The 16,007-nt window shown below is 41.8% G+C and overlaps 1 protein-coding gene across 3 annotated transcripts in view; it reads right to left on the reverse strand.

Annotated features, from left to right (window-relative positions):
* chchd3a (coiled-coil-helix-coiled-coil-helix domain containing 3a) overlaps positions 1-16,007 on the reverse strand; it is an 85,885-nt gene that overhangs the window by 37,577 nt on the left and 32,301 nt on the right. For 2 of the 3 annotated variants that reach the window (XM_084909332.1, XM_084909331.1), the window contains one exon: positions 1,861-1,875. The exons of the other annotated variant lie outside the window; for it this stretch is intronic. In XM_084909332.1, coding sequence (XP_084765458.1) covers positions 1,861-1,875 — 15 coding nt within the window. The remainder of the gene's footprint in view (positions 1-1,860; positions 1,876-16,007) is intronic. 3 annotated transcript variants of the gene reach the window in all.

A 16,007-nucleotide genomic window follows, 5' to 3' on the forward strand; every position in this document is an offset into this window, starting at 1 on the left:
GGGCCTTATATTTGACACCCCTGCTCTACACATTTTGTGCACTGAAAATGGATTCAAGACCAATTACAGTTGAGTGCATCCTACTTACCATAATAATTACTGCAAACTGGACACAGAAATATGTGGAAATTTAAAGTAAAAAACAAAACAAAAACTAAAATCCCTGCAGTGACATTACTTGAGTTCACTATAAAACTTTTCAAAATTGTTCCAACAGATCAACTTCATCCTATGATAAAATATTTCTATCCTGATAGGAGCACTTCCTGGTGAGTCAAATGCATTGGCGTCACAGTCATCAGATCTCAACACAACTGAATACCCATGGGAGATTTTGACTGGCTTGATTGGTTTGTTTGACAGTACATTTCACCACCTTATTCAAAATACCAAATCTGAGACTGTTTTTTGGAAGAATAGTGTTTCATTATTCCAATAGAACTTCAAAGACATGTAACCTGCCAGAAGGACAACCATTTCATCTACCATATTATGGTTGAGTGGCTACATGAAAGCCATTTTTGAGTAAAATACTCCCTACTTTGAGTTTGGAAAAAGTGTTAACTGAAAAAAACTCTTAGAGCATAAGGAAAAGGATTCTGTGGTTTGATGAGACAAAAGGTCTTTTTGGTCAGAAACGGGAAACAACATGAGCCTGCCAACTTACTACCACCTTTTCAGTGAAGCATGGAGGTGGCAGCACCACGCTATGGGCAAAATACCTAATTTAAACCCTAGTGAATATTTTCAGAGAAACCAGAAGATGGCAATTCACAGACATGTAATACACAACCTGGCAGAATTAAGAGGAACTCCCAAGAAGTGTTAATGAATTACACAACTAAATTTGTTGGCCAAATTCAGGCGTGTAAAGCCTGCAGACACTGAACCAAGAATAATCTCAGTCATTTTTACAAAGGGCCTAATAAAATGCACTAAACTAATGCCCGGATACTTTTGTGAGAGATTTCATGTTTTGCATAGATTTGCAAAGAACATCTAAAAACATATTTTCCCTTTGTTATTATCAGTGTTGAATATGGATTCATCTGATTTCGTTACGTGTGCACCGATAGAGGTAATGGTGATTTGTGCATATATGCTTAATGTCTAAAAGAAACACACCTGTGTGCACATATGAATATGACTTATAATGCCTTGCCAGGCACTGTAGGCGTTTCTTTGTCCTCTTGTGTTAAGTCTCTGGCTAAAATACTATCACACCAAGAAGATAAAATCAGTTTTCACTGCAAACAGGCATCACGATCTGGCATATATATTTACAAAGCCGACCTATCTTCACTGTCCCCCTTTCTACTGTGACCTTCATTAAACAGTTGGCTCAAGTTCTATGTTATATATAGAAAAAGATAAGACCTGATATATCAGTTTTTAGAGAGGAAAAAAAGAATGAACCGGTGACTCAAGCAAAATGATACTGATACTGATGGCATTTTTATTAACCATAAAAGAAAGCACAACACAACTATCTGGACCACCTATTTTGATTAATGGAATTACTTATCATCATTAACTTGCCAAAACTGATAGATATGTTAACAGCCAAGGCTATAAACTGTGATGAATTAAAATTAATAGACCAGTTCCAAGTGGATGTTATATCTAGTAAATAAGATACCATTTTTAAGCTGTATAACATGCTTTTAGAACAAATAACTTCGCTAGGAAGTAGTCATCTAGAGTTTTTTTTTTTTTGGAGTAAGAGATCTGCATCAATAATTGTTGGTGGAAAGACAAATCAAACATGTCGTATAAGCTACACAGGAAAAGAAATTCTCCACATGATCATGTGAGAGAGAAGTGTCACTTTAGGGTGAGGGTAAAGACTTCTAGACTTACCTTCCTTCCAATCTCCTGAATAAAAGAAGCATTGAAAAGAAACAAGAGAAAGAAAAAGTGAAAGACTGAGCAAAAAAAAACATACTGATTCATTCATGAACTTCTTCAAAGTGACATTTGGGGAGTTTTAGTATTCAGAGACTAGGAGTGACTGGCTGCCACACTGTTCTGCCTGAATACTCACACTCCGTCCTCTCAATCTTCTTTCTCACTAGCATAGACACAGACTTGTGCATACATAGAGTCATGTGAAAAAGAAAGATTTCACAGGACTTTATGCAGCTTCCATAGAAATTACGAAGGTAAGTAGCAGCCAGGTGCTGCTAATCAAATGCACTGATGATTAATTGATCATCAGTAAGTGTAAGCACCTGTATAAAATCACAAGTTTTGAGGTTGTTTTCCAGTTTGTTGGCCTCGACCATTCAGGTGTGTTTTAACATAATGCCAAGAAGAAAAGACTTCAGCAATGACCTGAGGGAAGCAATTTCTGCTGCCCATCATTTTGGGAAGAGTTCTAAGGCCAAATAATCTGAAGTCCATCAATCTACAAGTAGGAAAACATCTTAGCAAATTCACCCCAAAGTCAGGCCATGCAATGCAAAATTGCATTTGAAGAAACCACAAGACCTCTGGAACAATGTTCTCTGGACAGACGTGACCAGAGTGGAGATGTTTGGACGTAATGCACAACACCACGTTTGGCGAAAACCAAACAGCATATGAGCACAAACACCTCATGCTAACAGTTACGTGATTGGTAGCTGCAAAACAATCATGACTTAATGATAGCTAAGCTTGGCCAAAATAGGGTCATGCAACAGGACAATGACTCCAAACACAGCAGTAAACCTATAACAGAATGGCTGAAAAAGAAAATAATCCAGATATTGCAATGGTCCAGACAAAGTCCAGACCTGGCAGGACCTTAAGAGCCCTATGCATAAACGGAAGCATGGAAACTTCAATGAACTAAAGCAATGTTGAAAAGAGAAGTCACAATGATGTGAGAGACTGAAAAATTCATGCAGAAAATGTATTACTTCAACCTCGTTAGTAATAAGGTGTACTTAGTTTTTCAAAAGCCTGTATGGAGTTCTGTGAAACCTTCTTTTTCACATGACTGTAGCATATAAGAATAAGCCATTCAAGTATGAACATATGCATGGCTGCATACATTCACTGCTGAGGACTATTGAAAAAGCCACAGCACAGATGGAGCCTAGAAGCATTTCCTTTAAACAATATAGAAAGTTGAAGGAAACAAGTAGGAAGAAAATATAACGTATGGAGAAAAAAAATTCCCTTTCCCCATCGAGTCTCTGCTACGCTGATAACCATCTGTGTTCTGCTCAACACACTGCAGGCGAAGCTGCATGCTCTATGCATTGTGATGAGGAGCAGCGAGGAGTCTCAGAGTGGGGCTGTCCTCAAATGAGACGAGTGGGGGGAAGTTTCAAAGTCAAGCGGATGCTCCGAGCTTCCCTGCTACACACAAGATAGAAACCTTGCCACACAGCCAAACACCTGCATACACATAACCATTAAGATATCTCTACAGACATATACAGGAAAAAAACAAAAGCCACAGCACCACGTAATCACATTCCTGGCAATACTCAGCACAGCAACATCATGCCCTAGCTGCCACTGTCTCTTCTGTCCAAAGCACAACCTAACATTAGCTAGCCTTAGTGCTGTGGTCGGGCAATTGTCTCTATTGTGTGCCCCTTAGAAGTCTGAAGGGCTATTGTAAAGCTGCCTGCACTTCATGATGGAATCGAGTTGAACTTGAACCTAAATCATATCGCTGGGTGAATGTACCCTGAAGTAGACAGTTAAAAGCGTGCCATAAGTACACTACTAGTATAACTATAATGACCTTTAAACGTGTTATTGATTCCAAGCCTGCAATCGTGGCCTCTAGGATTGATTGTCAAAGATATTGAGAGACCAGATTAGGTTCATTGAGGTGCCAAAAAACTGTCTACTGCCAACAGCTCAATTTAGAATGAAGAAGAAACAAGGGATGGTGGGATAGAGGGAAACAGAGAAGAGAGGATTGGCAGGGGGGCTGTGTACTGTCACGAGTGTGTCCAAACTCAATGTTACGCTGGTAGGTGGTGACTAAAGACTTTAGCTTTGCAGAGAAAAGACAAAACATGCAGACGCCAAGACGCAAACAATGGCTCAGACACTGAGCTGTAACGCACAAATCATCACACACACACACACACCCACACCAGCCCGAGCAGCTGTACCCACAGAGAGATAAATGTGTGCTGAGGGCGAGACTAAAGGGGTCATTAAAAGAGGAGAGGTTGTGACAGAAATGTGTACCCAGGGATTTTCTTTCTTTCTTTCTTTCTTTCTTTTTTTAATGTGTATGTGTTTGTGAATGTCTTTTGCGCACATTGGCTGGTGCATGTGTTCAATTTTCATGCGAGCTGGTTGCCTCTCATTTTTTATTATACACACACAGGCCCAGACACACCGACACACACACACACTCTGTCAGGATTACTTCTGACTGATTAATCCCATTCAGCAGACTTTAAAGATAATCTAATCATACTAAAGGCCAAACAATAGGACAGACTTCACCACTGCCCATACACCTTTTGTTCCCCTAATGAAGAGGCGGTCACGGGTAGAGGAGGAGAGCACGGGTAAGAGTTGGGGGAGGAAGAGAATGAGAAGGGCAAAAAAAAGTAAAAAAAAAAAAAAAAAAAGAAAGTAAACTTGAAAGTGAAAAGAAAAGAGCGAGATAAGAGACAAAGAGAAAGAGGACAATAAAAGGTGATTTATCAATGGAGGCGTCAAGAAGGGAGACGAGGCTGTTTGATGGGACGTGGAGCCTCAGCCAAGTGTGTCTTTATATTTTAATAACCAAGTAAATAAAAACAACAATGGCAATGGCGGGGAACGTTTCCACATGTGATATCTAGAGTTCCCCCTGACAGTAACTCACTGTCATATTCTGTAACACTCCAGCGGATGATTCAACCAATGAATGAACCGATGAATTCCACATTTTTACTGTGCAACAGCCCTTAACATAGATTTAAAAAATTTAAAAAAAACCTAGTTAAAATATTAAGGCTCACAACAGGACCCTCCCACTAGCCATCGAGACCACACACTACAATTTGTAGCCTGGGAAGTAACATTAACATTAGCGGCAAACTTTTATATTAGCCTTCTTGCATCCATCTCCCCTTATTAAATACAGTAGCACAGTGGCTGATGGTGACAGGCGGTTGAAAGTGAGACTGCGGTGGTCAGATTAAACGAATCGTTTAGGGGAGGTGATCGCCTCTGTGAATATCAATTAGCCAACCGCTGAATAATTAAGGACAACCATGTTTTTTAATTAGCTGACTGCCGCAGTTTGAGCCGGGCGCATGAGAGGGAAGGAGGAGGAGGAGCAGAAGAGAGGAGGATGGAAGAGGGATGAGAACAGGTGGGTTTTGCTGCGTCAGCCCCCCTTCTCCCCACCCACCCGCCGCCTGTTCCCTCACTAAATTGCTCCCATATACACTATTTTCTTTCACACCTGCCTTTTTATTTAAAGTAATCTTTGTCACTTCCTTTTTCTTTTAAAAGATTCCAAGATGCTGAAATAAAACTATTATCTGCAGCACTGAGCAGGCTTACTGCACAAGACAGGTATAGGGAATATCATAATCATATGCTTGCATGCTTATATTTGTAACATGTCCCACTAGTCTTATGAAAATATACTGCAAAATTGTGTAAACAATATGACCGTGGTATGCAGTGTAAAGCAGTTTGAGTAGTTAGAAGAATTTTATAAAGTGAAATGAATGATTTAATGTAAATCCTGCAAGTTCACGTCACAGCCTATTGACGGGAACAGCAACACACTCTTGCTCAGCGCTCATTTCATCCCCAAAACGTTAGTTAAACAGTCACCTTTTTCATTCAGTGTTCATTCCAGAACTGAGAAGACAAAAAGACCAACTTAAAGTGGATTACAGTCACATGTAGGTAAGGTTTTTGCTTTCTAATGGGACACTGAATATAAATTATGAGAAACAAAAACTTTCGCTTGAATAAAATGCTTTATTTTAGCCTAAAAGGGGTAAATCCATCTTTTATCTACTAAAATATACACCACTTGATATAGTACAAACCCTTTAGTTAGAAAGTTTGAGAACTATTATCTTGATCCTCAGGATCTATACTCTAAAGACGGGATACCACAATAATAATAGTTGCCACTAGCAAAAAATATAATTCAGACAAACAACTAAAAGTTCTCAGTGCTTAAGAAAATGCATATATTACATTTTTCATTTCACACCTCAATGATGGAGACTTCTGTATTGTAATATAATAAGGTGACTGTTTCACTGTAGTCTCGCTACATGCTTATAAATCATGCAAGATAAAAATAATCTTGCGAGATGCCATGATCGATGGAGCACAAATCAAATCTCATCACATTAACTAACAGCACCTCATCCATAACCTTGGTCTCTTTTGTCTTACCCCTGCCACCATTAGCTCAGCCCTGATTCACCCCTGTCACGAGTAGCATCATAATCAATGCTCCCTCACACTATCCAAGTGAGCGCTGCAGCACAGTGGGTCAGAGCCGCTCACCAGGGCCCATCTATCAAAGACTTGTGCGACAGGGCTCTGTGACAAACTAATACTGAAGCCGCAAGCCTCAAGTCCTGTTTGCTCTGACAGGCAGGGAGTGGGTCAAAGGGTAGCGCAATGTGACCGTGCGCCGGTGTTAATTAGCACGGTGGAGGTGCAGGTGGCATGTGGAAGGTTTGAGATGGATGCAGCAAGGGAAGGGTAAGTTCATGGTGTAGAGATGATGAAATGAAGGCTACACCGAGAGAGAGAGATGGGTCAATGTGTGAATGGAATATTGATGACAACATAGCTGGAAGGTGAATTTTGCTGTTGCCATTCTTGTTGACAGCTGCTCAAAGAAGAAATCATGAAAGATGAAAGAGAAAAGGATTTGAAGAAAATCAGTTTTTCATACTTTTTTCAGCTACAGTTCACACACACACTTTTTTAGACACACATACCATCCCACAAATCTTGGTCGTTCTTTTAAGTGCCTCTAAAACCTTTGCAACTCTAGCTTTAAAAGATATCACTGGCAGATCAAATCTATGAGATGGAGTGCAAAATGATATCACCTAACATCAACCCTACTGGCAGTATTCCATTCACCCTTAGCATCACTAATAAAACACAAGTCCTGGTAGAAGAGGCTGTAAAAACTCCATTGGAAACCATTCACCTTTGCTGTTTAATTAGCATCATGGGGATTTACTGTGCACCACTAACAGTTACATTCACGGCTAGCTATTAGTCTCCGGGGGAAATAGTAGGGTTATGGCGATATAAGTGCGTCAGATACAGTGTGGTCAATTAATGGGCATAACACTGCCTGGTCACACCAAAGAACAAACACATTAGGTCCTGTTGGACAAGCCAAAAAAAGACTTATTCTGAAGGATATTAACACTTAAATGTGCTTGTAGTAAGAAAGCATCTGTAATAATAATGATAATAAAATACTTTGGCAATGACATCCACTGGACAAATTATCTGTGTTATTGAGTCTCTAATGGCAACGTCACCAAAGAAAATAAATACAACCTGTAAGCTCAATAACAAGACTTAGACCATATGGAGCGAAAGAGCTGCAGTATGGTCTGCAACAAAGTGGGCCTACTGATTTTGAATCACTTACATGCTGGGACACAAGGACACCCAAAAATAAACTTGACAGCATGGCTGTCCTGTCACGCCAATAAGGTCGCACTCCAGTCGCCTATTCTTGGGAATTTGTTTTCACGAAGCTAGGGTCAAAGGAAGTGGCAGTATTATTTACTTTTCGAATAGTTTTTCCCTTCTTCCTAGATATGACGAGTGAGGAATGCTTAATATTGTGGAAATTCTAAAAAGTACTCAGCATGCCAACAGTGACAGCACATCCTGCTCTCTAGAATGTCACTGTGGCAGCATGGCAGACTCAACAATAAATAATTACTAGTAGGCCGTGACACTGTGTTTTGGGGTATTAGTTGTTTGCGCTATGCTTTTGTGACTACGTATAACCAATGGTGTAGTTAATATGAGAAGCAGATGGGTTCTATACTGTAATCCAACTAAGAAAGTTCTACAAAACCACATGAAAATGTGCAAACGTATGTGACGCAACAAGTTTGTGACAGATCATTGTTTTGTAAATTATCTGGATAACTGCAATTAAAATATCGTTAAACTTATTCATTATAATTTCATAGGAAGGCACCTCTCCAATCTCTTGAACATTTAAAAAAATGTACCTTTTGCATGCTTTGTCTGTGTTCTGCTGTGTTTAGCAGCAATGCTACATAATCCCTTGTTTGAAAGTATTAGTAACATAGTAAGAGAATCACCAATATTGTAGATCTCTATTCCATGGTACTGCATCATTATACCAACTTCTTGCTAGTTTGGTCTGATGATAAGGTTAGGGAATTAAAAGCAGACATCCTTAGTTTTAGTGGAAGGACAGAATGTAAGATCATAATGATCAACTTGAAAACCTGAGAAATAAACAAGTTTAATGCATAATGGTCAGTTATTAGAATCAAACGAAAGTCTAGTATGGTATTGTACATAGCATGAGCAGTGTTAGATTTAGATTTTTGTGGGAATGTCCATTTGGGTGCACCATGAAAGGAGGCACGTTTTCCTGAATTATTAAGAGTTATTAAATTGAATGTTTAGATTTCAATAGTAAAATAACAACAATAAGACAACTGCTAAAGTTTTTCCCTTGCAAAGATTTTATTTGCTGGGTACTTTAACTGAACAATAAATCAAGTGCCTCATCTTGGACTGCAATCAGTTGCGGACAGAAGATCTGCTTTGCAAGCGGTTCTCTACATCCTACAAGTTTAAGCTAAAGTGGCCGATCAGTTCACAGCAGATCTCCAGAGCAGGACAGGGACTATCACCACCAGCTGCAGTCCAAGATGATGCCGCCGGAGCACATCTGACTACGAGACAAGTCAGCTCAGGAAGGAGCACAGCGAAAGCAACCCGGCCATCAAATAAACAACAATAAGCAACAGTTCAAAATGAGAGAAGGACTACCATCCAGATGGCAATGTTTTCTAACAGAGTAAAAATAAATAAATTAAATCACTCAAGTAGACTAAACTACACAACAATAAACTAAACTACTGGCAATGAGTTGTATTCGGGTACTTCATTATGCTGATACTATTGTCCAGCTTTAGAAACTTGGTAATTCAATTTGTCTTCATGGATACCATTAGGGCTGCACGATTAATCGTTAGAAAATCGCGATCTCGATTCATACTTATGTGCGATCTCATTTCCAAATGACGATTTAAAAAAAAAAAAAAAAAAAAAAGACGACGACGATTGTACCGCATTTTGATCTGGGACGTAATCTGCATGAAAACAAGCGCTCACTCTTCCTGCTCAACAAATGACAAGGGTGGAGCCTTATACCACGTGATACAGAAGCTGTGCCATGTGATGCTAAAATTGGCAGGGAAAAAACAACGGAGAACATGTCAGGGATGACGAGAAAGTGACAGGAGAAAATCCGTCCCGGTCAACCACCCAAACATCAATAACAGGAACCTTATACAGCGCTTCCCTATACACGTCGAACTTCCGCAGGCACAAAGAAATTACGGAGGCTATTACTTATCACCTGACCAATGATATGGCTCCCATCAACACTGTGCAAAACGAGGGATTTAGGAAAATGATCAACACCCTAGACAAACGCTACACAGTGCCATCCCGCAACTATTTTTCTATTGTTGCACTACCTGCTCTATACACGCAGTGTCGAGCAACGGTGGAGACGGAATTTCAAGCAGTACAACATTTTGCAGCAACCACAAAACGTGAGATATTTGTTGTTTTTATGTTTATTTATTGTTTTTATGTTCAGTCTCAACTGTTACAAAGTTGATGTGCAGTTAATAAGTGCAATAAATATTTATATTGGAAAAGAAAATCGTGAGAGAATCATGATCTCAATTCTAAGCCAAAAAATCGTGATTCTCATTTTATGCAAAATCGTGCAGCCCTAGATACCATCTTCATGGAAGACAAGTGCCACAGGCTACAGAAAGAATTCCTCTCCCTGGGGATCTCTTAGCACAGTGAGTAATGACACCAAGGGTCAAAGGACTGACCTGCTCAGGACAGGGATTGAGGGGCTCGGACAGGAACCAAAGGCCAAGATGTGTAGGTGGTGAGCGTGGGTGTCTCAATGTTTGTGCATGTGTCTAAACTGTTGACTAAGGACACATTACAATGAACTGCCCTTAGAGTCTGATGTTTACTGGCAAGGGTCACCAAAGGGCTTGATCTTATGCAGCTGGCTTTAATAGTAACCGAGTTAAACATTTACATCCCTTTTTACAATCCTTGCACATTTATATGTTTAAAAAGGGTTTTAAGGTAAACAGCTTAGAAAAAAATTGGAGTTTTAGGCCTCCAAAGATTGAAATTCTGGTACAACTGTGAAACTACACTTCCAGACACTTTAAGCCCCTCAGCCTTTGTTGGAGACACCACCTCCTCCACTTCACTGCCAGCACCTCCACTAAGGGACAGCAACAACATCTGCTAGCCCAAGATTGATTAATTGGCTGATCAGGCACCTGGGGTGTAAAGTGATTGATTGATCATCTTGGGGTTGGAGTTGCCTTTATCTACAGCCCTGGGGATAGAACCTCTGGAGGTCCCCAGTCATCTGTCATGTCCAACACAGAGGGGAAGATGAGGAAAAGATGAAGAGTTGTGAGTTCATTACCAAGACATGGGGGGCATGTATGGAGTAAGTCTCGGCCTACATGGGAAAAGGGGGCATGCCTAGAGAACAATCAGACATGGGGACAGAGCGAGGATGAAAGGGAGGGAGAAAAAGCTCTGTTGCTTTCACAAAGATGATAAATAAAGATACACAAAGGCAAAAGTGTGGGCGGGATAAGAACAAAAACATTACAACATGGACATAAAAGATAACCCAGCTAATCAATGAATGATCATTTAAGTCCTATACTGAGAAAAAAGACACTGGAATTAGATTATAGTTCTATAATTGGTGTGAACCTGCATCTGCTAACTGTTTGTCAGAATGCTAGTATGTGTCAGACATATTCACCAGAAAATGTCTTTACTTGTCGACAGAGGACACACTGAATGACCTGAAAGTGGAAAGAGCCACATTGCCTTTGGACAACAGATGTCCCGAGGGAACCAAAGTTAATGAGAGAGAGAGAGGTGGTGGTGGAGAGACAAGAGGCAGAACAACCTAGCAAAAGGAGGTGAGAGGAATGTAGAAGAGAAGACGATAGGGGAAGGCATGCAGGGGAGAGAGAAAAACAGACAGCCTCAGGGTGTGTTGCTGACATTAGACCTTATGGACAACTCGAGCAGCATGCATCTAGTGTGTCTGTGTGCATACGCCTGCAGCATGTGAATCCTCACCTGGATCAGTGTTCATATTTGAAAGCATCGCAGTGTGAAGTGCCTGAAGACTTGCATGACAGTGGGCATACTGCGTATAGTGGAGTGTGTGCTCAGGCTTTGCATTAATGCATATTTATTTCACGCAGCCGCAGGTGGTCTTTCCAGGCCCAACGAAGCTGGGAGGGGGCCACAGTCCACCTTGAGCTTATGCCTATCAAAGCCTTGTCAGCAGATTCAGGGTCACCTCGAAACCAATAACCTCTTTACACAAGTCTTTTCCACTTTCTTTGATGCCCTACTTAATAACAGTTAGGTGTTGCAAAAAAAAAAGTGATTGACATGGAAATTAAATTTTGACAATGATGTTACTTAAATGGCAGGTTAGCCGGGTCCTTCATCAACACTCTTTTATCCTATTCTCCCAAAGTAATCCATCCATCCATCTTCTTCCGCTTTATCCGGGGCCGGGTTGCGGGCACAGCAGCCTAAGCAGAGAAGCCCAGACCTCCCTCTCCCCAGCCACCTCCTCCAGCTTATCCGGGTGAACACCAAGGCGTTCCCAGGCCAGCCGAGAGATATAATCTCTCTAGCGTGTCCTGGGTCTGCCCCGGGGCCTCCTCCCGGTGGGACATGCCCGGAACACCTCACCCAGGGGGCATCCTTGTCAGATGCCCGAACCACCTCAGCTGGCTCCTTTCGATGTTGAGGAGCAGCGGCTCTACTCTGAGCCCCTCCCAGATGGCTGAACTTCTCACCCTATCTCTAAGGGAGAGGCCAGCCACCCTTCGGAGGAAGCTCATTTCCACCGCTTGTATCCGCGATCTCATTCTTTCGGTCACTACCCACAGCTCGTGGCCATAGGTGAAGGTAGGGACGTAGATCAACAGGTAAATTGAGACTTCACTTTTACACTCAGCTCCCTCTTCACCACAACGGACCGGTGCAACGTCTGCATCACCAATCCGTCTGTCGATCTCCGGCTCCCTTCTCCCATCACTTGCGAACAAGACCCCGAGATACTTGAACTCCTCCACTTGGGGCAGGAACTCATCCCCGACCCGGAGTGGGCGCTCCACCCTTTTTCGTCTGAGAACCATGGCCTCAGATTTGGAGGTGCTGATCCTCATTCCCGCTGCTTCACACTCGGCTGCGAACCGTTCCAGTGCGAGCTGGAGGCCATCACCCGATGAAGCCAACAGAACCACATCATCCGTGAAAAGCAGAGATGAGATTCTGAGGCCACCGAAGTCCATGGGGCACAGCCCGAAAAGGGGACATGGGCCCATCCTCCCGCAGGCCCACCACCCGCAGGAGGCGCCGTAGGGATCGGGTGTATTGTGTGTTGGGCGGCGGCCAGGAGCAAAGGCCCTGGCGGACTGATCCCCGGCTACCAAGACTGGCAAAGTAATCCATGCTTCCTGATATATATTTCTACGCTGTTTCTACTAGACTTCGGTGCAAAGTTTAAACTTTATATAGTTTTAAGTGCTGCTTTGGATTGGTTTGTATCCTAATTGGCTTTTGTAACCTTATTTCAAAAGCTGCTTCAAAAGCTGCTTTGTAAATCAATATCTGTTGCTCTATTGTCTGCTCTTTTCATGCACTTCTGTTTATTCCACTCATCCACCATTCTCTCCCTGCTTCTGCATCTCATCCAGATTTTTTTGCTGTGTGCTGCCTCCGTGACTCCCCTCTGATTTTAGTTTCATCCATCTGTTTAGGTTCTTTTCCTCGTTCACTCAAAATCACTCCCTCTAGCACCATTAGCTGAGCTGACTGTTCACTTCCATAGAACCTTATTAATACCACTCTCCTGTCAGAGTCAAGAGGGAAAACACAAAGAAAGACAGAGAAAACGAAAGGGACAGGCTGCAAAGACAATACCTGTCATATTACACATCCAATATATCTAGTTGTCTCAGACATACACACGAACACTTTATCCAATTGAACTTGCATCGATATCTGGCCTGTTAATTAACAGCTAGGCCTTGTGAAACAAAACAAGAAACATAAAGAAACTATTGCAAAAATCAATAATATTACAAGATGCATAGTGCTTGTCAGTGTTTGTTTATAAATACAATATTCATAATTACTTTGAGCAATTAAGGGCTGAGCAAGCATGCACACAGGCCAATTCAGTGAATGCAGAGACATACAGGTTGTAAGGATTTTTTATTCTGTGACCAGTCAAGTGGTTCAAGAGCAGGTATGATTTTAGGCTACCAAGCCTCCCATCAGTAATATGTATATATGATGGCCTATATACGGAGCCTGTGATTTTAGTTGATTAGTAGTAGTTTCTGTACAAAGCACAATAAGGATACAAGTGTAAAATGTTAAGAAAATAAAGTATCTTCACACCACACATGGTCTCAGTTTTCATCCCTCTGCTGCCGATGTGAATTAACTCCTTGCAAGTAACAGTTATACAGTGAATGGTTTCTGTTTTAGGTAAAAGCTCTGTTTACAAGACTTAAGCAAGTTTTTTGCATATGCACAATTTCGTTTCAGCTATTTCAGTATAATTAAAACAATATCACCTTGACAGGTGCTGTGTTTATGTAAAACATACTGTGTGTAAAGCTGAAAATATCTACTTAAACAGATTTACATGCGCTGAACAGGTGGTTTGATAAATTACTCTTAATATATCGTTTTTTGCTAAAGCAATGACTACACTTACTCTGTCAGCTGCACAGTAACAACTCTAGAAAACCGTTTTCATTCACTTCACCTGGGTTCATGGTCTCCGCTGCCTCTTTCCTATCCACTATGTGTGTGTAATGTAAAGAGACTACAGCTTAACTGCTATTATGAGATCATAATGCCGTAGATAAAATTAAGCACAGAAGCTTCTTGATGCATTCTCAATCATCCAGGTAAGTAAATCTCCAAAAGTTGATTCTGTTCATCTGGACGTAGCGTTTTGTGGGAGAAACGTTTCGTCACTCATCCAAGTGACTTCTTCAGTCTCAGCTGACTGCAGGTTTCCCCAATCTTATAAACAGTACATTCGCATAATGACTGAAACCAGCCCACTGAAGGAACAATGGGCTGGGAGGTCAGTTCCTTAATCTTAATTATGCAAATTCTCATGACCATTGATCAACAACCACTGACCAAAACCCACTGATCACAGACCACTGATCAATGGTCATGAGTCCCATTCACAGAGAGTTGGGGAATGGCTGCAATCACAGCATTGTAAGATGGCGAAAGATGTACTCTTAGGCCCCCTCCTCGATTCAGAGATGGTCTTTCCCTTTTCACGTAAATGGCCTCCTTGACTCCGCGCTCAAACCAGCGTTCCTCCCTGTCCAGGATGTGTACATCCTCATCCTTGAAAGAGTGTCCACTGGCCTGTAGGTGTAAATAGACTGCAGAGTCCTGGCCTGACGAAGTAGCTCTTCTGTGTTGTGCCATCCGCTTCGCCAGAGGTTGTTTGGTTTCCCCGATGTATAAATCCTGGCAATCCTCCTGGCACTTAACAGCGTACACTATGTTACTCTGTTTGTGTCGGGGGACCCAATCCTTGGGGTAGACCAATTTTTGGTGCAGCGTGTTTTGGGGTTTAAAAGCCACAGAGACCCGGTGTTTAGAAAAAATGCGTCTCGACTGCTCCGATGACACGTACGGGATCACTACAGGTTTTCGCTTGGGCAGCGGTTGTCCTTCTCTCCTGGATCGGCTGGAGCTTTCTTTAGGTGCCTTTTTTTTTCAGCTTTGACAAAAGTCCAGCTGGGATAACCACATTTACTCAGGGCCTTCTTGATGTGCTGTTCTTCTGCCTCCCTGGCCGCTGTGTCTGTGGGGCTGATGTTCGCTCTGTGTTGTAGCGTCCTAATGACACCCAGTTTGTGCTCCAGTGGATGATGGAGAGTCAAACCTTAAATACTGATCCGTATGTGTAGGTTTACGGTACACGTCAGCTTTTAGATGTCCCCCATTACAGATGGAAATCTCAGTCTAAGAAGGCTAACCTGCCACCTTTCATATCCTCCCTAAGCACAGAAGCATGAAAAAACACGTGTGCCTTGCGCCTATCAATGATATGATTAACCCCTTGGTTTGAAATGTTTAGGGCAGTGCTGTTATTTAATGATGAGATATGAGGAAAGCTTGTGGTATGAGAACACCCACCACTATGAAAAACTGCTTAAAACAAATGAGGATGCATGCTTAAATATATACACTGACCAGTAAATCTGAGACACTAGATTGACTCTACAAGCTCTGAAGTCAGAAATAGACTTTCCTGACACTAGTACCCATCCATCAATCGAAGTGCTGGACACTTGCGGTGCCAATTAGCCGACAGGGTGAGTGCCTGGTGCAGAGTGCCAGCCAGAAGCCCTGCCAATTAAAGTCTAACCTCCCGTCTAACCCTAATACTAGCACAGTGTGTGGGCACCCCACCCTGGGCAAGGGTGAAGTACTGCAGCCAATATGTAAAGGACAGCTACGTGGACATCCTCTAAAGATGATATGGAGAAAGCATAACAAAGACGGGAATGTAAAACGTTGAGACAGAAAAAGAAAAGAAGAAAGGGCAATGTGCCGTGCAATGTCAATAAAAAAGTATTAAAAATACACTAACAGTGTTAACACAATTATTACAGTACACAAAGGCTGAG

The sequence above is a fragment of the Perissodus microlepis genome, chromosome 17 (assembly GCF_051167445.1).
Source record: "Perissodus microlepis isolate ML-2025 ecotype Zambia chromosome 17, ASM5116744v1, whole genome shotgun sequence".
Classification (NCBI taxonomy): Eukaryota; Metazoa; Chordata; class Actinopteri; order Cichliformes; family Cichlidae; genus Perissodus; species Perissodus microlepis.